Below are 26,314 nucleotides of genomic sequence, written 5' to 3'. Positions count from 1 at the left end.
TACTACCACCATACAGTGAGGAACACTACTGCCATACAATGAGGAATACTATCCCCATACAGTGAGGAACACTACCCCCATACAGTGAGGAACACTACCCCCATACAGTGAGGAACACTACCCCCATACTGTGAGGAACACTACCCCCATACAGTGAGGAACACTACCCCCATACAGTGAGGAACACTACCACCATACAATGAGGAATACTACCGCCATACAGTGAGGAACACTACCCCCATACCGTGAGGAACACTACCGCCATACAGTGAGGAACACTACCCCCATACAGTGAGGAACACTACCCCCATACAGTGAGGAACACTACCCCCATACAGTGAGGAACACTACCCCCATACAGTGAGGAACACTACCCCCATACAGTGAGGAACACTACAGCCATACAGTGAGGAACACTGTAGCCACACAGTGAGGAACACGACCCCCATACAGTGAGGAACACTACCACGATACAATGAGGAATACTACCACCATACAGTGAGGAACACTACTGCCATACAATGAGGAATACTATCCCCATACAGTGAGGAACACTACCCCCATACAGTGAGGAACACTATCCCCATACAGTGAGGAACACTGCCGCCATACAGTGAGGAACACTACCCCCATACAGAGAGGGACACTACCTCCATGTAGTGAGGAACACTACCGCCATACAGTGAGGAACACTACCGCCATACAGTGAGGAACACTACCGCCATACAGTGAGGAACACTACCGCCATACAGAGAGGAACACTACCGCCATACAGTGAGGAACACTACCGCCATACAGAGAGGAACACTACCGCCATATAGAGAGGAACACTACCCCCATACAGTGAGGAACACTACCGCCAGACAGAGAGGAACACTACCGCCATACAGTGAGGAACACTACCTCCATACAGTGAGGAACACTACCGCCATACAGAGAGGAACACTACCGCCATACAGAGAGGAACACTACTGCCATACAGAGAGGAACACTACCGCCATACAGAGAGGAACACTACCCCCATACAGTGAGGATCACTACCCCCATACAGTGAGGAACACTACCGCCATACAGTGATGAACACTACCACCATACAGTGAGGAACACTACCCCCATACAGTGAGGAACACTATCCCCATACAGTGAGGAACACTGCCGCCATACAGTGAGGAACACTACCCCCATACAGTGAGGGACACTACCTCCATGTAGTGAGGAACACTACCGCCATACAGTGAGGAACACTACCGCCATACAGTGAGGAACACTACCGCCATACAGTGAGGAACACTACCGCCATACAGAGAGGAACACTACCGCCATACAGAGAGGAACACTACCGCCATACAGTGAGGAACACTACCGCCATACAAAGAGGAACACTACCGCCATACAGAGAGGAACACTACCCCCATACAGTGAGGAACACTACCGCCAGACAGAGAGGAACACTACCGCCATACAGTGAGGAACACTACCTCCATACAGTGAGGAACACTACCGCCATACAGAGAGGAACACTACCGCCATACAGAGAGGAACACTAACGCCATACAGAGAGAAACACTACCGCCATACAGAGAGGAACACTACCCCCATACAGTGAGGAACACTACCCCCATACAGTGAGGAACACTACCGCCATACAGTGATGAACACTACCACCATACAGTGAGGAACACTACCGCCATACAGTGAGGAACACTACCGCCATACAGTGAGGAACACTACCGCCATACAGTGAGGAACACTACCACCATACAGTGAGGAACACTACCGCCATACAGTGAGGAACACTACCGCCATACAGTGAGGAACACTACCGCCAGACAGAGAGGAACACTACCGCCATACAGTGAGGAACACTACCTCCATACAGTGAGGAACACTACCGCCATACAGAGAGGAACACTACCGCCATACAGAGAGGAACACTACCGCCATACAGAGAGGAACACTACCCCCATACAGTGAGGAACACTACCCCCATACAGTGAGGAACACTACCCCTATACAGTGAGGAACACTACAGCCATACAGTGAGGAACACTACAGCCATACAGTGAGGAACACTGTCGCCACACAGTGAGGAACACGACCCCCATACAGTGAGGAACACTACCACGATACAATGAGGAATACTACCACCATACAGTGAGGAACACTACTGCCATACAGTGAGGAACACTACTGCCATACAATGAGGAATACTATCCCCATACAGTGAGGAACACTACCCCCATACAGTGAGGAACACTATCCCCATACAGTGAGGAACACTGCCGCCATACAGTGAGGGACACTACCCCCATACAGTGAGGGACACTACCTCCATGTAGTGAGGAACACTACCGCCATACAGTGAGGAACACTACCGCCATACAGTGAGGAACACTACCGCCATACAGTGAGGAACACTACCGCCATACAGAGAGGAACACTACCGCCATACAGTGAGGAACACTACCGCCATACAGAGAGGAACACTACCGCCATACAGAGAGGAACACTACCCCCATACAGTGAGGAACACTACCGCCAGACAGAGAGGAACACTACCGCCATACAGTGAGGAACACTACCTCCATACAGTGAGGAACACTACCGCCATACAGAGAGGAACACTACCGCCATACAGAGAGGAACACTACCGCCATACAGAGAGGAACACTACCCCCATACAGTGAGGAACACTAACCCCATACAGTGAGGAACACTACCGCCATACAGTGATGAACACTACCACCATACAGTGAGGAACACTACCCCCATACAGTGAGGAACCCTATCCCCATACAGTGAGGAACACTGCCGCCATACAGTGAGGAACACGACCCCCATACAGTGAGGGACACTACCTCCATGTAGTGAGGAACACTACCGCCATACAGTGAGGAACACTACCGCCATACAGTGAGGAACACTACCGCCATACAGTGAGGAACACTACCGCCATACAGAGAGGAACACTACCGCCATACAGAGAGGAACACTACCGCCATACAGTGAGGAACACTACCGCCATACAGAGAGGAACACTACCGCCATACAGAGAGGAACACTACCCCCATACAGTGAGGAACACTACCGCCAGACAGAGAGGAACACTACCGCCATACAGTGAGGAACACTACCTCCATACAGTGAGGAACACTACCCCCATACAGTGATGAATATTACCCCCATACAGTGAGGAACACTACCGCCATACAGTGAGGAACACTACCGCCATACACTGAGGAGCACTACCGCCATACAGTGAGGAACACTACCCCCATACAGTGAGGAACACTTCCCCCGTACAGTGAGGAACACTACCCCCATACAGTGAGGAACATTACCCCCATACATTGAGGAATATTACCTCCATACAGTGAGGAGTACTACTGCTATACAGTGAGGAATATTACCGCCATTCAGTGAGAAATATTCCAACAGACTGGAGCTCTCGTCAACCTGCAGCTGGAGCTGGCCGGAGCTCCAATAATAAATATAGTGAAGGCAGGGGAGATGGTGCGCATGCGCTCAGAGAGGGCTCTGCTTTCCCTCGGTTCGCCACCACTGGCCTAGACAATAAGTTGTATTGGCCAGACATGATGACTAAAAATACGTGACTATCTGATTTCTCTTGGTGGTTGTCACTGATGTAAATCTTTTCTCTTTTTCATAAATCAGAATATTCAGTACTTTCTATATAATGACATAACCAGTGAATATATATGTCTTGCAACTGTGTATGTCATCGATGTGTTCACCAGATCCTCATGTTTTGTTTTTGGTTTACCCTTCATCTTTAGATTATAGGCTTTAACATTATGGGCCTATGTGCATTTTTTTTGGTCTACACCTGTAATCCTTTTGTGCAGCTTGGTGTAAAGTATTGAAGCATAGAAAATGCAGGATGATAATAGTAATACAAAGCACCTGTACTATGGCCACCCATGACGATAATTGCATAGGCAGCAGCCTGAAACTGGGATCTGGACAGCTGAATCTTTTGGCTCACATTAAACCTACCAGCTTGCCAATTTATCATGGAATTTCAGAGTAAGTATTGCTGCAGCTTTCACAACATATTGCCAATTTACTGCTGTCTAACAAATGGTGACAGTAATGAGACATCACAATGATAGATGAAAAGGAGGAAACAAAACTCGTACTCCTCTGGGTATCATGGTGCAGAAGTCATCCAACTGGAGACAGCATCTGATAACACAACAAATGCTTCAGTTCTTGTTCAGAAAATACCTTTTGTACGCAAGTAGTTTGGACTCAGTCCAGACTGTTTGGCTGCCAAATAAAAAGGCTAGCACCTTAATGCAGAAACAATTATCATGTTTAGGATAATGGCCAAATCCCAATCCCAAGAAATAATGTATAAAAACTAATGTAAAAGAGTAGGAAATATTTTTTTCATCATTGTACAGAATGAGCTATAATAAGAATAATCTATGAATATACTTTATTCCACCATATTCTAAGCTTATGTTTTATCAGAAAGGTCTGAGGTAAAACTGTTGAAGTTGAATTGTGGCGCCCGTTCTTCATGAATCTGGTGCTCCCTTACTGTTCCGACATAGTGCACCAACTTTTTTTGGTGCACCTTTAACATGAGCATATATGGTGCGGACACTTCTTGACTTTAGCTATAAACAAAAGGCACTTCCACTTTTTGATCACAATGACCGATTTAAAGAGAACCTGTTATCAGTAAACTACTAGTCCCCTCAGGTAGGATATGTAATATCTTTTCTAGAATTTTTTGTAAAATCTCACCAGTTTACCTATAAAAAATTACCTCCCCTCAAGTCAAGCAAATATGACTCTTCTCATCCCATATTCATGAGATGAGTCAAGTTTTAGTGCTTGGTTTTATAGTATCTAGAAACATACTTTATGTATAATTTTAAAGATAATAATCTCACCTGTGAGCTACAGAACTAGACATACAAGCAGTTAAAAATAGTTAGGAACTGGATCTGTATCTGCATCTTAAATTGCCAACTATGACTTTAACTGCCTGTATCTCTGGTTTATAAGGCCAAAACCCTCTGAAAGACAAGATCGTTATCTTTAATATGACACAAAAAGTATGTTTCTAGGTACTATAGAACAGAAGATAGGGTCTTCTGAAGAGACACTCCATCTGAAACCAATGACTCATCTGACTCGTCTAATGTTAAAATAAGAGTCATATTTGTCTGACTTTGAGGGAGATTTTTTATATGTAAAAAGAAGAGATATCACATAAAAGTGGGGATTCTAGAAAGGAAATGCCATAGCCTACTTGAGAATACTAGTTGTTTAGTGGGGTAAAACCTGGTGATAGGTTCCCTTTAAGTGACCTTAGTGATGTCTGCAACTGAACACTTTCAAGATACTGCCAACATTTCCTTACAGTGCAAGAAGAAGAATCAGTAACTTTGAAAATTGTATTCAAATGGAATATGAATTACCTTATCAATGTAACTTTTCCCCAAATCTTTGACCTCCTTCATGTTAATTTGGGCCTTGACCTTATCTTTGCCCTTCTTGCCTTTCTTCTTCTTTCCACAACACTTCTTACAGATGCAGAAACAACAGCATAGTAGCAGCAGTCCAGCCACAATGAGGATGGTGGCCAGAGCCCATGGGGGAACTAGTAGAAAACAATAGAAGATAAGCAAAGTTATTATTTGTTCCTGGATCATAAAACTATGCAGATCCCTGAATGTCCAAAGCACCAAAATAATTATAAGCAAAAGACAATGTTATCAATTCTGCAAACATTAAGAAAACAGATGTGGAACTAGGTAACAGATCAGATCAGTTTTACATTTAGACCCTCCTTATGTCAAAATGTAAACAGGTAGAGTAAACTATGTATTTTTATGTCAGTAGGCATAGAATACTGTACCTTGGTACCAATAGCATTGGACTTATTTTGCTGGGAACCTATCCATAATCAAAGTTGAAGCCCTATAAAACGGTCAGTATTTCTCTCCACAAATATATTTATCCTTAAACTGAAACTGCACCATATATATCCTCAATACCAGACATCACCTCTCTTCAAGACTTCAAGAGTGTCTGTCATATCCTACAATTTCTCTTCCCGTTTTCTAAACTTTAACATAGAGAAAATGGAATCTTTCCTCTAGCTAATGCTTTTCTCCCAACAGACCTTACAAACACAATCCATGGTTCTACGCTCTCTCTGGTGCCTAAAGTCTACTGCCTGCACTCTCTGTCAGTTTACACATTGTACAGCAAATTCAGTTTAAGATACTAACCATGACTTACAAAGCTGTCCCCTCCATATATCTCTGAACAAATCAACCAGTACCATACCATGCATAATCTCAGCTCCTCACAGGAGCTGTTCTCACAACCATCTCCAGGACTTCTCCTGTGCTTCTCCATATTCTGGAACTCTCTACTAAAATGTGTCAGACATTTCCCCACCTTCCAAACCTTCAAATCTAATCTAAAAACACATTTGTTTAGGATTGTCTATAATAAGCAATAACCACTCTGCCCCCTCACCTTGTGTTTCCTTGTTCCATCCCCATTAGGCCCCTTTCACACTTGCGTTTTTCACGCGCGTTTTCTGCTCCGGCGGCCATGTTTGTTTACATGGCGCCCGGACCGGAGCGACAGCAGCGCTGGATACGGGAGGGCACCGGGAGGTAAGTACAGCTTTATTGTTTTAGTCAGCCCGCTCCCGGCCACATATAGTTTTTTTTTGAAAACTCCGACAACCCCTTTAATGCGATTTGCAATGCCACTGTATAGTCAAGGCTGAAAACCTTCATCAAACATTAATGCCATGCCATAGGTGCATTAGTTTCTGTAGTCTTTATTATAGGGATCGTAAAAGTTGCATGGCATGTTTTGTTTCCTTACTGTTATTGCTTCTTAGTTTCCTTATGTGCCACATGGAGATGACCAGGAAAATCAAAATTTATTAAAATTTTTTGTTTCCTGGAGGGCAGCACAATATTTTTCACCTAACAAAATGAATCAATGTATTAAAAAAACATATCTGATTATTGTGCCCACGGGGGTTTAATAGAGAATCATATTAATAAAAGTTGCTTATTATAGGGGTAACTTATATTAGTCATAACAAATGCATCTGACACCATATTTCATGTGCCCTTAGAATGGAATATAAAGATGGCAGAGTACATGTAACATCCCGCCGGACTGGTTATGTCACATATAATTGGAAACCTTTAATACCATCTACCTATAGGAGAAGTAGGACCCACTTATCTTGCAATCTGTATAGGTTCTGTAGGACAGACACCTTTAAGAAAAAGTATTATAGCTAATGTGAGATGTCCTTCCCTCAGCAAAGCCGCCATCTACTAGCCCTATTTGGTACTGTAGCTGCTCAATATCTGCTTGAGAAGGAACATGTAATTTTGTGACCAATCACATGCACTGTACTACATTGTACTGGGGTGCTGGTTGGATGATACACCTGAGCTGGACACTACCAAAGGTTATATAAACCTTTGGGTTGGAAGGTTCTTTCTCTCTGCTCATTAATCCCTCCAGTCTGTGGAGGCTACCTATACCAGGCAGTGAGCAACTCCTGCTGTTTTGGCCATTGCCATGTTCCTGAATAAATGACCTGTAAGTTTAATGGTTGACATCCCTTGTCTCCAAGTGATCCCTGCGTAAGGCTGATAACCCCAAGGGCGCCCCATCTACCATCCCCAGGGATCCCTACATCTACCTCGGGGTTGCCCCAGAGAGAAGCATTCTACACCTTCAGCCTCTTTCTTGTGCTTCCACCTGTCGGAGACCTGCCAGGCTGTGGGGGAGGCTTGTTCCCCTGGTACCCAGTACCATGACTGCAGACAAGCCCTATGCAGCGCTCAGCCAGCCACTCGGGTACTTGAGGGATCCAGCTGCCCCCAAGCTAGAAAAAGGCTAGGCCTCGGTGGTGGATGTTGCATATGTATGCTATATTCTGACCCACCAAATCTTGGCTAGAAAATTGATATGCTAAGATACACACCTACATTACATCTACTGTGTGATCATAAATCTGAACAAGATGGTGAGAATGAATGAAGTGGCCTGCATGTAAAGTACACTGCTTTGTCTGGTTGGCTGTTTTAATGTAAATTTGATTTTCAATTATTTTGACTTCAGGGCAGAACTTCAAGTTTACTGCATCACTGCAGCCGGTGTCACCTCTATACCTGCACTGTGTGCACTGCAGCTAGGTGATCCTTAGCTCAGACCAGGTCAAAGTTCATAATTCCTGTTTAGTAGGACACACCTATACTGGCTTTCTTCCAGGGTATTAGTGAAAGTCCTAACTACCTGTAAATACATTTATCCAAATAGATGGAATACTGTTCCTGCATTTGTAGGTAAAAAAGGAAAGCGTTATCACTGAAACTATATATTTCTATAATAAGTTTTCTCACTAAAAATCTGACCAATGGATTAATGGAGACAATATATGAATATATAAATTATCATATGCACACACATACCGGAATATGAATATATACATACTTATTCTGCCTCTGAAGGACTATTAGGATATCACTATACTACATTATGCTGTTTCTTCAACTCTTTCCAAAAAAACAAGGCCACACTAGTCACTATGTATCATTTAGGAAAACAGTGCTGAAAGATCCTCGTGGGCGGGTGACATTTCTTGTTCCACAGCGCAGATGTTCCCGAGTAAGTGACGTGTGAGCCATCATATTTGTTGGATGTTACCAATTATTCAGGTGTTAGCAAAACATCCTGTTTTTATCACAGGAAAACAAGATATCCAGCTGGCTTGTGGATGTAACCATGATGTTCTGATCTGTCGTCATCATGTTAACCCTCTGTGTGCATTCATTATTTATGGATTCTGGTTTACTATGAATTAAATATTGCTACATATTACACATCATCTATCTGTTGGTTAGAATCTTATCAGCAGAATAATGAATGCTTCTATGTACCAAGGGGCAAACGTAGCTATCCTCCATCTGACAAACATGACTATTGTTACAAGCAAAAGATAAGAAGGCATGTTTAATGTTAGAATAGACAATCCATAAAAGTATAAAGACGGAAGACAGGATGGATAATATGATCACTTACCTTTCCTGGCATGAGCTTAAAGTTAGAGAATGAAAGCATATAGAAAAATAAATGGAAAATGCATGGATGAGCAAATGAATAAAAGAAATGGAATGAAACACAACAGAATAACTTAAGGAGGATTTAGCAGAAAGCATAAACACATTGAAATTTGTAGGCAAATAAAAATAGAACATTTTTTAAGCTTTCCTAAGGCCATTTCAAATATTTTGTAGTAAAAAAGAAAAATATGTTATGCCCATGTTATCAAGTTATTTAACAAAGTTCGATGAAAAAGAGAAGAGTTGCATTTGGAGGGGATGTAAAACTGTGACCTAAATGTAAAGCAATTTTATTCATGCAAATAAGGATTTCAGTTCAAGATTAAAAACATTATTTATACTCCTTACAGTGTCCTGTAACCACCAAGATTATTTTCCCTTTCAAAGTGAATTTTAACCATTATGTGTAATGTCTGTATTCTTTAGCGTTGGATTGGTTTTTTTTACTTTCTTGGTCCAGAGTGTTTTAAGGATGCCTCACTAAGCCGTTGATTTCTATTGGTTCACACTGGCTTTTTTATTCACTGATTCGCTGTCCGTGGAAAAAAATGTTGAAACTTGTCCATTGTTTTTCACTGATGAGGCTGAGAAAGAAGGTGTCATGTTTTCAAAGCATTGTTAAAACTTCAGTTGTGTTTTTTTGTGGACACAGAGAAAAACCGGATACAACACAGAGACACAACGGAGACAAAACGCAATGGATGCACAACGGAAGCAGAGCACACACACCAATGTGAAACTACCCTAAATCTGTTACCATAGTCTGGGATTGTTTGATGGAAAACACTTGACTACCTGTTACACCAATACATTTCTGCTCTTCTTATTGCTAAAAAAGGGCAAAACATTGTATTATTCATACTTTTTTAAGCCGTTCTCTTGTTGAAAAAGTATTTGTGTGTACCATAGATACAGGGATGAATTCAGAGCTGGACACCACTAGTCTTCTTCTGCACCAGATTCATCATTGTGATAATAAATCTGTTGCATTGTCGAGTTGTACTTTTAGACTTGCCTTTATCAGGTCTAAACTGTGTGCCACATTTAGCCACACCCTCCTAATTGTTGTGGTGCACTGACTAATTTCCATGTGCCCACATCCACTTTCTCCATAACCACAGCCCTTTCATGGGACCAGGCCCCTTTGTCAGACAAATCTGAAATTGATAAAAAAATGGTCTAAAAACCTTCATACGTGTGTCGGAAGACTGTCTTTTTTTCACAAATCATCATTTTCGGGTGCTGGAGCAATAATGAATTCCTCCCACAGTAAATCTACCTAATGTAAACTGTATGTGATTTGACCCTGTGGCAGCATTCACACAATCAGTCTGGATCACATATGTGTTTCAGTAGAAATGCATGCAATCGGTAACGACCCCCCAGTGTTTTGCAAGCAAACCAAAATGGCTACAATACAGAGTAAGGCCTCATGCACTTGTGTGAAGAAACAGGGTGGGAAGAAAAGGGGGAATTTTGCTGGCCAATAGACCTCAATGGGGGCCGTGAGCTTGCTGCAATTTGTGCGGATAGCTCATGCCCCCACATAGGGTTGTGTGCATGAGGCCCTAAGCCACATGTAGTTATCATTGCACATTTATCTTTTGTGCAGTACACATTTGCAACACTTACAGGAATATAGACAACTGTATTTTCCTTACTTTAACACCACTATCTCTAATTATGTTATTACAATCTTCCTTATAATGGTTATTTCTTCATAATATTCCTGGAAAAATCTAATTGCCTGTTTTAAACAGCTCCTGCAGTTATTATAATTGCACCAATTCTTGGATTACTGTAAAATCTGAACAATTTTGTTAGTGTTTTTGTTATGCTTTATGAAAAGTTCCTTCCAGCTTTGTGCACAATTGTCTGAGTAATAGTTTAATAGTTAGTTAAATCTAAATTAACAGATAACAATTTAACAGGATAATAATTCATTTAGTACTGATATGCTGTTATAAAGAGATTGTCTACAGGTTCATGTGTATAATAAAAGCTTTTCATCCCGATTTGTGGAATTTCAAAGAGCTATGTCATGGAGATTGCAAGGGTTTAAATAAACTATGTTCATGTGATTCCAAAAGAGCAGTAATTGACAAACAAACTCTAATAACCTCTAATAACGCTAGTCATAGCCATTTATAAAAGGCCTTCAGCAGAAACATATCGGGGGCATTTTTTATTTTTATTTCCCCTTGCTGCACCTGTTGATCTTTATTTATGAAGTGTCGGTGGTTTTCTTTTGTGGCACAATTTTTGGCACACACCTTCACTAGCTAAAAGCTGGTCTACAGAAATCTATTTCACCTTCATGAATGGGGAGACAGTTCTAAACCCTTTTTTTGTGTGCCAAATCATTAATCCCTTGCGCCACAAATTTACATCAAACTATAAATTATAGCACTCTTCCTGCACCACCCTGCGCCAAAAATGATAAATGCCTGCCAACTTCTTTTACTTTCTGCACTTTTTGCAGAGGAAATTGGTATATAGCCCAATCTAGCCCTAAAAAACAGATTTGTTTTTACAATGGAGGACATTTTGTTAATTTTCCATAACCCTAACCATAACCCTAATGAAAAAAATGTTTATAAAATAAACGATAAGAGACACAGCTTTTTTTTATTAAATGAAAATTATGTGTTGTTGAGGACTAAAAGTAGTTATATACCGTATATACTCGAGTATAAGCCGACCCGAGTATAAGCCGAGACCCCCAATTTTACCACCAAAAACTGGGAAAATATATTACTCGAGTATAAGCCGAGGGTGGGAAATGCATTGGTCACAGACCCCCCCCAGTATATAGCCAACCAGCCCCCTATAGTATACAGCCAGTCCAGCCTGCCCCCAGTAGTATACAGCCAGTCCAGCCTGCCCCCAGTAGTATACAGCACTTGCCCCAGTAGTATGCAGCACTGCCCCCAGTAGTATACAGCCTGCCCCCAGTAGTATACAAACTTCCCCTAGTAGTATACAGCACTGCCCCCAGTAGTATACAGCACTGCCCCCAGTAGTATACAGCACCCTAGCCTGCCCCGTGTGGTATACAGCCTGCCCCCAGTAGTATACAGCCCAGCCCAGCCTTCCCCCGGTAGTATACGCCTGCCCCCAGTAGTATACAGCTTGCCCCAGCATAAAAAAAAATAATAAACATATATACTCACCCTCTGGTGGCCCCGATGTGCAGCGCTGCTCCCCCGATGTCCGCGTGGCTCGTCTTCAGGCTTCCGCGCCCGTCTTCTTTCTTCTGCCAGGCGCCGCCATTGCTCTCTCGGCCGGCGCCTAGTATGACGCGCCCGTCTTCTTTCTTCTGCCAGGCGCCGCCATTGCTCTCTCTCTCGGCCGGCGCCTAGTATGACGCGCCGGTGCTGACGTCATACTAGGCACCGCCCGGGAGAAGAACAATGGCGGCGCCCTGCAGAAGAAAGAAGACGGGCGCAGAAGCCTGAAGACGAGCCACGCGGACATCGGGGGAGCAGCGCTGCACATCGGGGCCACCGGAGGGTGAATATATACGTTTATTATTTTTTAAGTATTTTTAACTTCCTATATGACTCGTGTATAAGCCGAGGGGACGTTTTTCAGCACATTTTTTGTGCTGAAAAACTCGGCTTATACACGAGTATAAACGGTACTAATTTCCAGGACAATAAATTGATTTGCTCATCTCTTGTGCTAATGTTGGCCCCTTTCACACTTGCGTTTTTCACGCGCGTTTTCTGCGCATGCTTTTGACGTGCAGAACTTGCATTGCACTCTGACCCATTGTAACCAATGGGTCTTTTCAGACTTGCATTTCTTTTCACGCACACACGCGCGTTTTTTTTAGCGCGCGTTTAAATCTCGACATGCTCTACTTTTGCAAGTCACGCGCGTGAAAAACGCACCATACAAGTCTATGGAGATGCATCAAAAACGCATTGCACTCTGAAGCCCCTTCTACACTGGCGTTTTTCACGCGCGAGTTCTGCGCGTGCATTTGACGCGCAGAACTTGCATTGCACTCTGTCCCATTGTATTCAATGGGTCTTTCTTCATTAGCGTTGTTTTGCACGCGCGTTTTTCACGCCCCATTCAAGTCTATGGAGATGCATCAAGAACGCATTGCAATCGCAATCATTGCAAGTGCAATGCGAGTGCAATGCGTTTTAAACGTAAGGGTTGCTAGGTGACCAGAATAACAGTATTTCCCCTGTTCGCGAACGATCATTTAATTAAAAAAACTCAGTGAAGAACAGTGAAGAATAGAATAAAACCAGTGAACACAGTGAAAACAGTGACCACAGGATCATTTAAGAGAAAAACACAGTGCAGAACACAGTGCAGAATAGATTACAGATGTTCGGCACATCTGCTTACTTGTCGGGAGATACGCGCGGAACGGTGCGAACAAAATAGTTTGTGAAGAACAATATATATGTGTGAAGAACACATTGCAGGTGTATTTAAACATCTGCAATTTGTTCTTCACACACATATATATTGTTCTTCACATGCTATTTTGGCCGCACCGTTCCGCGCGTATCTCCCGACAAGTAAGCAGATGTGCCGAACATCTGTAATCTATTCTGCACTGTGTTCTGCACTGTGTTTTTCTCTTAAATGATCCTGTGGTCACTGTTTTCACTGTGTTCACAGGTTTTATTCTATTTTCACTGTTCTTCACATCTGCTAACTTGTCGGTAGATAATATACACGGGGAACAGTGAAGAATAGATCGCAGATGTTTGCAACTTATCAGAAGACATTATTTTTCAATTAAATAACACATTTTAATCCCAAACCATGGTCCCTTTGAAAAATGCTTGAGTCTCCCATTGACTCGCGCGTGAAAAATGCGCCGAAAACGCAAAAAAAACGCTAACAACACGCGCATGAAAAACGCAAAAACGCTAATTACTCCAAGGAAAAATGGAACAAAAACGCAGCCAAAAACGTCAGTTTTTCACGCATTGCACCCTGACGTGAAACGCAACGCTAGTGTGGAAGAGGCCTGAGACACTTGCAAGTGCAATGCGTTTTTCATGCGTTTTTCATCAATTGCCATAGAAAAGATAGAGCTCAGTCCTGAGTCCATTTCACGCGCGTTTTCTGCACGTGAAAAACGCATTGAAATTGCATTGCAATTGCATCAAAAACACGCGTGAAAAACTGAGACACTGAACAAACTCTGACTAAAAACTGATTGCACTCTGATGCAAAATGCGCGTTTTTCACTGACCAAAAACTGATCGCACCCTGATCAAACTCTGACGTGAAATGCAACGCGAGTGTGGAAGGGGCCTCAGTGTTTTTTTGTGTTTCCATTGTATTTTTAATGCGCTTTCACGCATTTTTCAGTGCACCTGAAAAAAAAGACTCCGGACTGATGTTTATTAGAGATGAGCGAACATACTCGTCCGAGCTTGATGCTCGGTCGAGCATTAGCGTACTCGAAACTGCTCGTTGCTCGGACGAATACTTCGCCCGCTCGAGAAAATGGCAGCTCCCGCCGTTTTGCTTTTTGGCGGCCAGAAACAGAGCCAATCACAAGCCAGGAGACTCTGCACTCCACCCAGCATGACGTGGTACCCTTACACGTCGATAGCAGTGGTTGGCTGGCCAGATCAGGTGACCCTGGGATAGACTAGCCGCTGCCCGCGCTGCTCGGATCATTCTGTGTCTGGATGCCGCTAGGGAGAGAGCTGCTGCTGGTCAGGGAAAGCGTTAGGGTGTTCTATTAGCTTACTGTTAGGCAGGAGTGATTCTACAAGAACCCAACAGCCCTTCTTAGGGCTACAATAACGTTATATATATTTTTTTTTATTTGCAGCTAGTACCATATTGTGAGGAATTTGCAGGGGGACTTGCTACCGTTGTGTTTAGCTCTTAGTGACACACATATCCACCTCAAACACCAAAGTGGGAAAATTTATTAGGGGTTTGATTTCAATTAGGCACAGTCTGCCATTTACTTTTTATTTTACGTTTATTTTTTTAATAACTCAGTGTCATCTCATCTTGCATAGTAGTGTGCTTTCATACTTGGCTAGAAAATAGCCATAGGAGAATCCAAACGGCTTACTTACGCCTACAGTAGCGTTATATATATTTGATTTCTGGTTGATCTGCTGGTGGCTGTACTTGCTGCAGTGCATCTACTAGCAAATTGTGAGCAATTTGTAGTGAGACTTGCGACCGCTGTGTTTTGCGCTTAGTGACGCACATATCCATCGCAAAGACCGAAGTGGGAAAATTTATTAGGGGTTGGATTTCAATTAGGCACAGTCTTTTTTATTGTGCCTAATTTCCTTTTTTATTTTACGTTTATTTTTTTAATAACTCAGCGTCATCTCATCTGGCATAGTAGTGTGCTTTCATACTTGGCTAGAAAATAGCCATAGGAGAATCCAAACGGCTTACTTACGCCTACAGTAGCGTTATATATATTTGATTTCTGGTTGATCTGCTGGTGGCTGTACTTGCTGCAGTGCATCTACTAGCAAATTGTGAGCAATTTGTAGTGAGACTTGCGACCGCTGTGTTTTGCGCTTAGTGACGCACATATCCATCGCAAAGACCGAAGTGGGAAAATTTATTAGGGGTTGGATTTCAATTAGGCACAGTCTGCCATTTCCTTTTTTATTTTACGTTTATTTTTTTTAATAACTCAGCGTCATCTCATCTGGCATAGTAGTGTGCTTTCATACTTGGCTAGAAAATAGCCATAGGAGAATCCAAACGGCTTACTTACGCCTACAGTAGCGTTATATATATTTGATTTCTGGTTGATCTGCTGGTGGCTGTACTTGCTGCAGTGCATCTACTAGCAAATTGTGAGCAATTTGTAGTGCGACTTGCGACCACTGTGTTTTGCGCTTAGTGACGCACATATCCATCGCAAAGACCGAAGTGGGAAAATTTATTAGGGGTTGGATTTCAATTAGGCACAGTCTGCCATTTCCTTTTTTATTTTACGTTTATTTTGTTTAATAACTCAGCGTCATCTCATCTGGCATAGTAGTAAGCTTTCATACTTGGCTAGAAAATAGCCATAGGAGAATCCAAACGGCTTACTTACGCCTACAGTAGCGTTATATATATTTGATTTCTGGTTGATCTGCTGGTGGCTGTACTTGCTGCAGTGCATCTACTAGCAAATTGTGAGCAATTTGTAGTGAGACTTGCGACCACTGTGTTTTGCGCTTAGTGACGCACATATCCATCGCAAAGACCGAAGTGGGAAAATTTATTAGGGGTTGGATTTCAATTAGGCACAGTCTGCCATTTCCTTTTTTATTTTACGTTTTTTTAATAACTCAGCGTCATCTCATCTGGCATAGCAGTGTGCTTTCATACTTGGCTAGAAAATAGCCATAGCAATAGGATAGCATCGTTTGGTTTCAAAAACTAAAAAACACAAAAAAAACAAAAAACACAAAAAAAAGTTAAAAAAGTTATAACTCTCATTTTCAAAATGTTTAACCCGAGGGCTAGGGGTAGAGGACGAGGGCGGGGACGTGGGCGTCCAACTACTGCAGGGGTCAGAGGCCGTGGTCCTGGGCGGGGTGAGACACCACCTGCTGATGAGGGAGCAGGGGAACGCCGCAGAGCTACACTCCCTAGGTTCATGTCTGAAGTTACTGGGACTCGTGGTAGAGCACTGTTGAGGCCAGAACAGTGCGAACAGGTGATGTCGTGGATTGCCGACAATGCTTCGAGCAATTTGTCCACCAGTCAGTCTTCCACGCAGTCCACCCATGTCACCGAAATCGCCACTCCTCCAGCTCCTGCACCTCAGCCTCCTCCCCCCCAGTCTGCCCCCTCCCAGGAAAATTTGGCATTTGAACCGGCATACTCTGAGGAACTGTTTTCTGGACCCTTCCCACACTCACAAACCACTTGTCCGGTTGCTGCTGAGCAATTTTCCGATGCCCAGGTTTTCCACCAGTCACAGTCTGTGGGTGATGATGACCTTCTTGACGTAGTGGAAGAAGTGTGTAAAGAGGTGTCCGACGATGAGGAGACACGGTTGTCAGACAGTGGGGAAGTTGTTGTCAGGGCAGGAAGTCCGAGGGGGGAGCAGACTGAGGGATCGGAGGATGATGAGGTGACAGACCCAAGCTGGGTTGATAGGCCGGGTGAACACAGTGCTTCTGAGACGGAGGAGAGTCCTCGACCAGAACAGGTTGGAAGAGGCAGTGGTGGGGCCAGACGGAGAGGCAGGGCCAGAGCTGGTGCATCAGCGCCAAATGTGTCAACTAGTGAAGCTCCCGTGGCGAGGGCTCCTGCGGCGAGGGCTAGATTTTCAGAAGTCTGGAGGTTCTTTAAGGAAACACCGGATGACCGACGGACTGTGGTGTGCAACATTTGCCAAACCAGGATCAGCAGGGGTTCCACCACTAATAGCTTAACTACCACCAGTATGCGCAGGCATATGAATGCTAAACACCCCACTCAGTGGCAACAAGCCCGTTCACCTCCGGCCGTGCACACCACTGCTCCTTCCCCTGTGTCAGCTGATAGTCAGCCCCCTGCCCAGGACCCTGCCTCAAAAACCCCATCGTCGCCTCCACGATCCTCCACAGCATCCACCAGCGTTCAGCTCTCCATACCCCAGACGCTGGAGCGGAAACGCAAATATAGTGCAACCCACCCGTACGCCCAAGCCCTTAATGTCCACATCTCCAGATTGCTTAGCCTGGAGATGCTGCCCTATAGGCTAGTAGAGACCGAGGCCTTTCGCAACCTCATGGCGGCGGCCGCCCCTCGGTATTCGGTCCCCAGCCGCCACTACTTTTCCCGATGTGCCGTCCCAGCCCTGCACCAGCACGTGTCAGACAACATCATCCGTGCCCTGACCAACGCCGTTTCTGACAAGGTCCACCTGACCACGGACACGTGGACGAGTGCTGCCGGGCAGGGCCACTATATATCGCTGACGGCACATTGGGTTAACTTGGTGGAGGCTGGGAACGAGTTTGACCCTGCGGCTGGTCATATACTGCCGACGCCGAGGATTGCGGGGCCTACCTCGGTCGAGGTGTTTCAGGCCTACTATGCCTCCTCCTCCTCCCACCCCTCCTCCACCTCCTCCTCCAAACTACCATCCGTGGGCATGGCGCCATCAGTCGGTAGCTCTAGGCACAGCAGCAGTGCCGTCGCTAAGCGACAGCAGGCGGTGCTCAAACTGCTGAGCCTAGGCGATAAAAGGCACACCGCCCAAGAGCTATTACAGGGCATCACGGCGCAGACTGATCTGTGGCTGGCACCGCTGAACCTGAAGCCAGGCATGGTTGTGTGTGACAACGGCCGTAACCTGGTGGCGGCTCTGCAACTCGGCAGACTGACACATGTGCCATGCCTGGCCCATGTGTTAAATCTGATAGTTCAGCGTTTCCTCAAGACATACCCCAATCTGTCTGATTTGCTCACGAAGGTGCGCCGCATCTGTGCGCATTTCAGGAAGTCCAGCACAGATGCTGCCACTCTCAGGGCAGCGCAGCGCCGCCTCCAACTGCCCGCTCACCGACTGTTGTGCGACGTGCCCACGAGGTGGAATTCAACACTGACCATGTTATCCAGAGTTTACCAGCAGCGCCGAGCGATTGTAGACTGCCAGATGTCAACTTCCACCAGAACTGGTAGTCAGGTCAGTCAGCTTCCTCAAGTCTACAATGAGGAGTGGACGTGGATGTCTGATATCTGTCAGGTGCTGAGTAACTTTGAGGAGTCAACACAGATGGTCAGTGGCGATGCCGCCATCATCAGCCTCACCATCCCGCTGCTTCGCCTGTTGAAAAACTCTCTGATCAGCATGAAGTCGGAAGCTTTGCGCTCGTCACAAGAGACGGGGGAAGAAGATTCCCTTGTTGATAGCCAAAGCACCCTTAGGTCTGTTTCTCAGCGCATATCGGAGGAGGTGGAGGTGGAGGAGGAAGAGGAGGAGAATGTTGGCGAGACACAAGAGGGGACCATTGTTGAGTCCTTCACTGTTCAGCGTGTATGGGCAGAAGAAGAGGAGTTGGAGGAGTTGGAGGAGGAGGAAATGGACAGTCAGGCCAGTGAGGGGAGTGAATTCTTACGCGTTGGTACTCTGGCGCATATGGCAGATTTCATGCTAGGCTGCCTATCCCGTGACCCTCGCGTTCAAAGAATTTATTCCAGCACCGATTACTGGGTGTTCACTCTCCTGGACCCACGGTACAAGCAAAATCTTTCCACTCTCATCCCTGGAGAGGAAAGGAGTGTGAGAATGCATGAATACCAGCAGGCCCTGGTGCACAAGCTGAAACAGTATTTCCCTTCTGACAGCGCTAGCGGCAGAGTGCGTAGTTCTGCGGGACAAGTAGCGAGGGAGAGTAGGCGAGCAGGCAGCTTGTCCAGCACTGGCAAGGGTACGCTTTACAAGGCTTTTGCCAGCTTTATGTCACCCCAGCAAGACACTGTCACCTGTCCCCAGTCTCGGCAGAGTAGGGCTGATCTTTACAGAAAGATGGTGAGGGAGTACGTAGCTGACCATACCATCGTCCTAAATGATCACACAGCTCCCTACAACTACTGGGTTTCAAAGCTGGACATGTGGCACGAACTAGCGCTGTACGCCTTGGAGGTTCTTGCCTGCCCTGCCGCTAGCGTCTTGTCCGAGCGGGTTTTCAGTGCAGCTGGTGGCATCATCACCGATAAGCGTACACGCCTGTCGACTGACAGCGCTGACAGGCTGACGCTTATTAAGATGAATAAAGCCTGGATTTCTCATAATTTCCAATCTCCACCAGGTGAAGGAAGCTCAACCTGAATAATTTATCCACTCCTCCTCCTCCTCATTTTCCTCCTTCTCCTCCTATTTGTACAGTAAAGCAGAGGAAACTGGCTATTTTTTGACAGGGCCCACTGGCTCTAGCTATAGTACTTTATGCATTTAATTTTTCTGGAGGGCCACCGACCCGGTCCTCTGTTTTAAACAATTTTTGGGAGTGCCACATACAGGCACTCAATCTATTCAATTTTTCTGGAGGGCCACCTACCTGCTCCTCTGGTTTGAAAACTTTTTTGGACTGCCACATACAGGCACTCAATCTATTTCATTTTTCTGGAGGGCCACCTACCTGCTCCTCTGGTTTGAAAACTTTTTTGGACTGCCACATACAGGCACTCAATCTATTCCATTTTTCTGGAGGGCCACCTACCTGCTCCTCTGGTTTGAAAACTTTTTTGGACTGCCACATACAGGCACTCAATCTATTCCATTTTTCTGGAGGGCCACCTACCTGCTCCTCTGGTTTGAAAACTTTTTTGGACTGCCACATACAGGCACTCAATCTATTCAATTTTTCTGGAGGGCCACCTACCTGCTCCTCTGGTTTGAAAACTTTTTTGGACTGCCACATACAGGCACTCAATCTATTTCATTTTTCTGGAGGGCCGCCTACCTGCTCCTCTGGTTTGAAAACTTTTTTGGACTGCCACATACAGGCACTCAATCTATTTCATTTTTCTGGAGGGCCACCTACCTGCTCCTCTGGTTTGAAAACTTTTTGGGACTGCCACATACAGGCACTCAATCTATTTCATTTTTCTGGAGGGCCACCTACCTGCTCCTCTGGTTTGAAAACTTTTTTGGACTGCCACATACAGGCACTCAATCTATTCCATTTTTCTGGAGGGCCACCTACCTGCTCCTCTGGTTTGAAAACTTTTTTGGACTGCCACATACAGGCACTCAATCTATTCCATTTTTCTGGAGGGCCACCTACCTGCTCCTCTGGTTTGAAAACTTTTTTGGACTGCCACATACAGGCACTCAATCTATTCAATTTTTCTGGAGGGCCACCTACCTGCTCCTCTGGTTTGAAAACTTTTTTGGACTGCCACATACAGGCACTCAATCTATTTCATTTTTCTGGAGGGCCGCCTACCTGCTCCTCTGGTTTGAAAACTTTTTTGGACTGCCACATACAGGCACTCAATCTATTTCATTTTTCTGGAGGGCCACCTACCTGCTCCTCTGGTTTGAAAACTTTTTGGGACTGCCACATACAGGCACTCAATCTATTTCATTTTTCTGGAGGGCCACCTACCTGCTCCTCTGGTTTGAAAACTTTTTTGGACTGCCACATACAGGCACTATCCAAATTAAATTGTCTCCATAGTAGCCTCCACACGTTGTCTCCATTGCTACCTCCAAAAGTCGTCCATATAGCTGCCTCCATACATCGTCCCTTTATCAAACGAGGTGTGTCAGGCAGAAATTTGGGTTGTTTTCATGGATTCCACATCAAAGTTGTTAACTTTGTCGCCACCCAGCTGTGTTATCCACAAAATATACTGGCAAACTTTTATCATTTACCAATATTATTTCAGCGCTTCTTGCGCTTCTGTTTACATTCCCCTCACCCGCCATATCCTAAACTTATAAGAACGCTACTACACTTGATCTTATACAAAAGGTTCTTAGAAGTGCTGTTTTGGGAGTAGCCTAGAGACACGGGCTTGGATTGGCGAAAGCTCGCCTGGCAGCGGAGCGCCAGCTCCATGCCAAGATCCAACTAACATAGTTTTAACTGCAGCACCTTTAATCTACTACTAGTTCACTGCCTCCATACATGGTCCCCTTATCAAACGAGCTGTGTCAGGCAGAATTTTGGGTTGTTTTCATGGCTTCCATGTTAACTTTGTCGCCACCCTGCTGTGTAATCCACAAAATATACTGGCAAACTTTTATCATGTACCGATATTATTTGAGCGCTTCTTGCTCACCTCCTTTGGTTCCTCTCTGCCACCCATTGGTTTGAAGCCTGAGTCCATTTAGGGTATGTCGCCATGCCACTCTCTAGCCTGCCGCTGCTGCCGCTGCCTCTGCATGCCGTCCCCTATAGTGTCAGGGTCAATTATTGGATGTTTTAGATGCTATCTAGCTTCATTCTGTCACTCTGTCATGGCCATGCTGTTGCCCATAGTTTTGGCATAATGGTGCGATTAAGCAGCCTCAGAGGCATCCATGCATGCTGCCCCTGCTGTTTCCTGTCCATTTCCGTGGTGTTTCCATCCTTTTCTGAGGTTCCCAGGTGTTTGGCCAAGCTTCCCTGTGCAGAGTCTTGGTCCCCTTGAAAAATGCTCGAGTCTCCCATTGACTTCAATGGGGCTCGTTATTCGAGACGAGCACTCGAGCATCGGGAAAAGTTCGTCTCGAATAACGAGTACCCGAGCATTTTAGTGCTCGCTCATCTCTAATGTTTATCTTTTCTATGGCAATTTATCAGTGAAAAACACATTGCACTTGCCTGTGTCTCAAAGTGCAATGCGTTTTCTCCATAGACTTGTATGGTGCGTTTTTCATGTGTGTGACTTGTGAAAGTAAAGCATGTTGAGATTTAAATGCACATTAAAAAAATGTGCATGTGTGTTTGAAAAAACTGCAAGTCTGAAAAAATCCATTGATCACAATGGGTCAGAGTGCAATGCAAATTCTGCACGGCAAATACTCACGCAGAACACGCGCTTGAAAAATGCAAGTGTGAAAGGGGTCTAAGGAGCATTTATAGCTTTTATTTGGGCAATATCTACCTACGACTGTTGTCTGGTGGTGGTATCCTATTTTGCAATGTTATAAAAAATCACAAAATTATAATCCTACATTGCAGTCTCCTATAGTTTATTCTTAAATAGGAAAAAGAGTTAAGAGTGAACAAAGTAGGATGAATAGGATGTGTGTATCATCAACATTAATTGTTAATGATTGAGGATAATTCAGATCAGTTCTCAGTGGAAGCCATATTATCTGAGAATGTATTACTGAATTATTAAAAACATAGAGCTTGTCTGGCTTCATGCATCTGCACAGTATTTTACTCACTGAGCCAAGCAGCTGATGCACCATACAGGGTGATCAGCAATCACAGAACACAGATACAGAAGACGGAGGCAGAATAGTAATTTCAATGCCAAATCTGTTATATCATAAACAATGCCATATACATTGAGAATAAGATGCACACAGTTTTTGAATTATATGGTTTTACATCAGGATAATATTAAGTCTGTCAATGTAAAACATTCCTGACAGCTATCAATTTTTACAGGACTGCATGCCCCAACAAATTCATCCCAAAGTCAAACTGTGTAATGCCCAGGGAAATCATGAAAAAACCCCAAAAACCTAAATCTCAGATTATACAGGATTCAGTTAGTATATGGAATATTTAAGTTCATGACAGTTCTCAAATTTGTATCCCCTAGTGATGTTTAGACAATAAAGAGGGTTTTTAACCCTATACTTTACAATTATACTCCGTTATATTCCTGTTTTTGGTCTTATCACTCAAACTTTTATTTACTGAAGAGTCTACTAATATCCGACACATAGAAAAAGAGAAATGAGACTGATCAGAGATGAGAGATGATGAGATCCATGAGATGGATATAAAACACAATGACACTCTCAGCTCTCTAATCTATAAAACACACAGTCAGCCCTGCTATGCCTCCCCCTTCCCTCCCATCAAAATCTTATCTTGTCTGTAGTATTTGGAGCAGGTCTTTGTATGCTGTTTGCTGACACAAAGTTCCTCTGTCTGTAGTTTGTAGTGCTGGTATTCTCTGCACGCTTCAGTGCTCTATGCCTCCTGCCCCTCCCCTGCATTACAAGAAAAGCTATTTATAAGAAGAATCTGCCCGTCCATAGTCAGGAGTTTATGGTCGGATCCAGGGACTACCAAAATGTAAACACCAGGGCTGATAGAGGCAGCAGGAATTATACCTGTGAAATGCTGTATCTTTGTTAATAGCATTGAATTAGAGAATGTGTTATTTTGTCATCCTGAGTATATTTAAGAATTTTATCTTCATTGGAGAAGTTCTTTTTAACTTCCTCCCGCCGCGCTCTGTATAAATTATGTCATCCCGTCATGAGATTGTGAGGGGACAGGCGGCAGTGAACAGTGTCTGTGGGGGGGGGGGGCAGATCCAAATATGCCGATTATCTCCAACGCTGCCATTCTGCCATTGGTGGTGTTGGAGAGCAGAGTGCTTGTGATCTGTCCTGTACTGTACAGCAGAACACTACTACACCCATCATCCATCCCCCTCCCAGTGTAATTCCAGTGTGTGTGTGATCTCTCACCATCACACTTGTGTACTACCCCCATCATCTGTTTTTCACTGTACTATCCCCCCATCATCCGTATTCCGTTCCTACCCAAACCACACTTTTAAAGGGAACCTACCACCACGAATCTACCTATAAAGGTAGATCGGGTGGTAGGTGGATGTATGGGACGTGAGGATAGCCCTTTTTAGAGCTAATCCTCACGTCCCCGCTAGCCTAGCATAAACTTTATTGGCCTAATATGTTAATTTAATTAAGCGGCTACCGGGGCGTGGAGTAGCCGGACACGAGGCTACACGGCGCGGCTACTCCACGCCCCAGTAGCTGCTTTCCCCCGCCTACCCTGTGATCTTCGGCGCGCAGCTCCTGGCAGCTGCGCGCCCTCGTCCGAGAAGCCGGAGTTCTGCGCATGCGCAGTAACTCCGGCCAAGATGCGCGATCTCTGGTACCTCACAAGCTCTGCTTACATGACATGGCACTCCAAATCCAAACCAGGGAAAACGTAGCTCCAAAAGCTACATTTTGCTCCTTCCCTTCTCAGCCCTGCTGTGTGCCCAGCCTGTTGATTAATGGCACACATGGGGTATTGCCATGCTCAGGACAAACCGCAGAATGATTTTTGGGGTTTTTATATTAAGTGGCATCAGTTGGACAAAATATATTTGGCATTTAAATGCCAAATGCTATTTTTGCTCTGCATGTAGATTATGGCCAGCATGTTGGGGGTTAAAATGCTCACCACAAGATAAATTCTTTGTGGGGTGTAGTTTCCAAAATGGTATCAATTCTCGGGGTTTCTACTGTTGTGTTGTGGGTGCTGACATCCACATCTCAGGTATTGCCTTACCCAGAAGAAACAGCCCAAACATTTTGGGATGTATTTTTACCTCTAATACCTTCTGAATGTGTACATTTTATGGCTAATTGAAAATATTCTTGTTCAAAAATTGAAATGTAAAGATTTCCGATTTTTGTTTGATTCCTGAGAAAGAAATAAAGGCTTAACATGCTTCCTAAATGTTGATTTCAATAGTTTGAGATGTTAGGTTCATAAAATGGTGTTACCTGTGGGGTTTTAGTACATAAGCCCCTATTGGGCACTTCCAAACTAAATTTGTCACCAAAAATGTACCTTTTTCAAATCTCTTGAAAATTTAACAACTTGTTTAAGAACAAACAAATTATGTAAATACAAATAAGACAAATGGCAAAAGGTTTCTACAAAAAAAATGCGGCATGACTTTTTGTCTAAAAAGTAGAACATTTGAAATTGTAATTATTTTCAAATTTTTCCTAAATTATTGAATTTGTACTCCCAAATAAACTAAGAAGTGAAATGATAGTACTAAGATAAACTACAATGTGTCATGAGAAAACAATCGCAAGATCACAGGGATATGTTAAAGTGTGGAAAAGTTATTACCACAGGAACAGACACAGTCAGATTCTTTAAAAAAAGGGCTAAACCTTAAAAGGCTATTCCATGAAGACACATTTCTTAAATGTAGACAGGATAACAAAATAACACATTCTCTAATTCACTGTTATTAACAAAAATGCAGCATTTCACAGATATAAGTCCAACATGTCTCTATTGGTCCAGTTGTACACAATTTCAGTTTCCCCCGGACACAACCCTGTAACTTCTGCCATCTTGTCTGAGGCTTCACAGAGTTGTTCTCTCTCTCTCTCTCTGCTCCCTCTGCAGGGGCCCATCTCGTTGCATTCCAGGATGGAGCTTTCACTGATTCACACTCACTGACTTCCTACCGGCATGTACATGATAGTGTGTGTCTAGCTGACATGTAGCAAGAGCTAGAGAGTGTCATTGGGGCAGATTTACTTACCCGGTCCATTCGCGATCCAGCGGCGCGTTCTCTGCGCTGGATTCAGGTCCGCCGGGATTCATCAAGGTAGTTCCTCCGCCGTCCACCAGGTGGCACTGCTGCGCTGAAAAGCATCTGAATACGCTGGAGTTCACCGGCTCGGGCTGAGTGAAGGTAAGCGCGTCCCAAGCGACACATTTCTTTTTTTAAATGCGGCGTTTTTTCCGAATCCGTCGGGTTTTCGC

The 26,314-nt window shown here is 44.3% G+C and overlaps 1 protein-coding gene across 2 annotated transcripts in view; it reads right to left on the bottom strand.

The window, feature by feature from the left end:
- The window catches only part of LOC140135364 (synaptotagmin-1-like), a 180,552-nt gene that overhangs the window by 29,652 nt on the left and 124,586 nt on the right, over positions 1 to 26,314 (bottom strand). For both annotated transcript variants that reach the window (XM_072156781.1, XM_072156780.1), the window contains exon 3: positions 5,457 to 5,638. In XM_072156781.1, the coding sequence (XP_072012882.1) occupies positions 5,457 to 5,638 (182 nt within the window). The remainder of the gene's footprint in view (positions 1 to 5,456; positions 5,639 to 26,314) is intronic.

This window comes from Engystomops pustulosus, chromosome 6, assembly GCF_040894005.1.
Source record: "Engystomops pustulosus chromosome 6, aEngPut4.maternal, whole genome shotgun sequence".
Classification (NCBI taxonomy): domain Eukaryota; kingdom Metazoa; phylum Chordata; class Amphibia; order Anura; family Leptodactylidae; genus Engystomops; species Engystomops pustulosus.
This window is presented reverse-complemented; position numbering and strand designations above follow the sequence as displayed.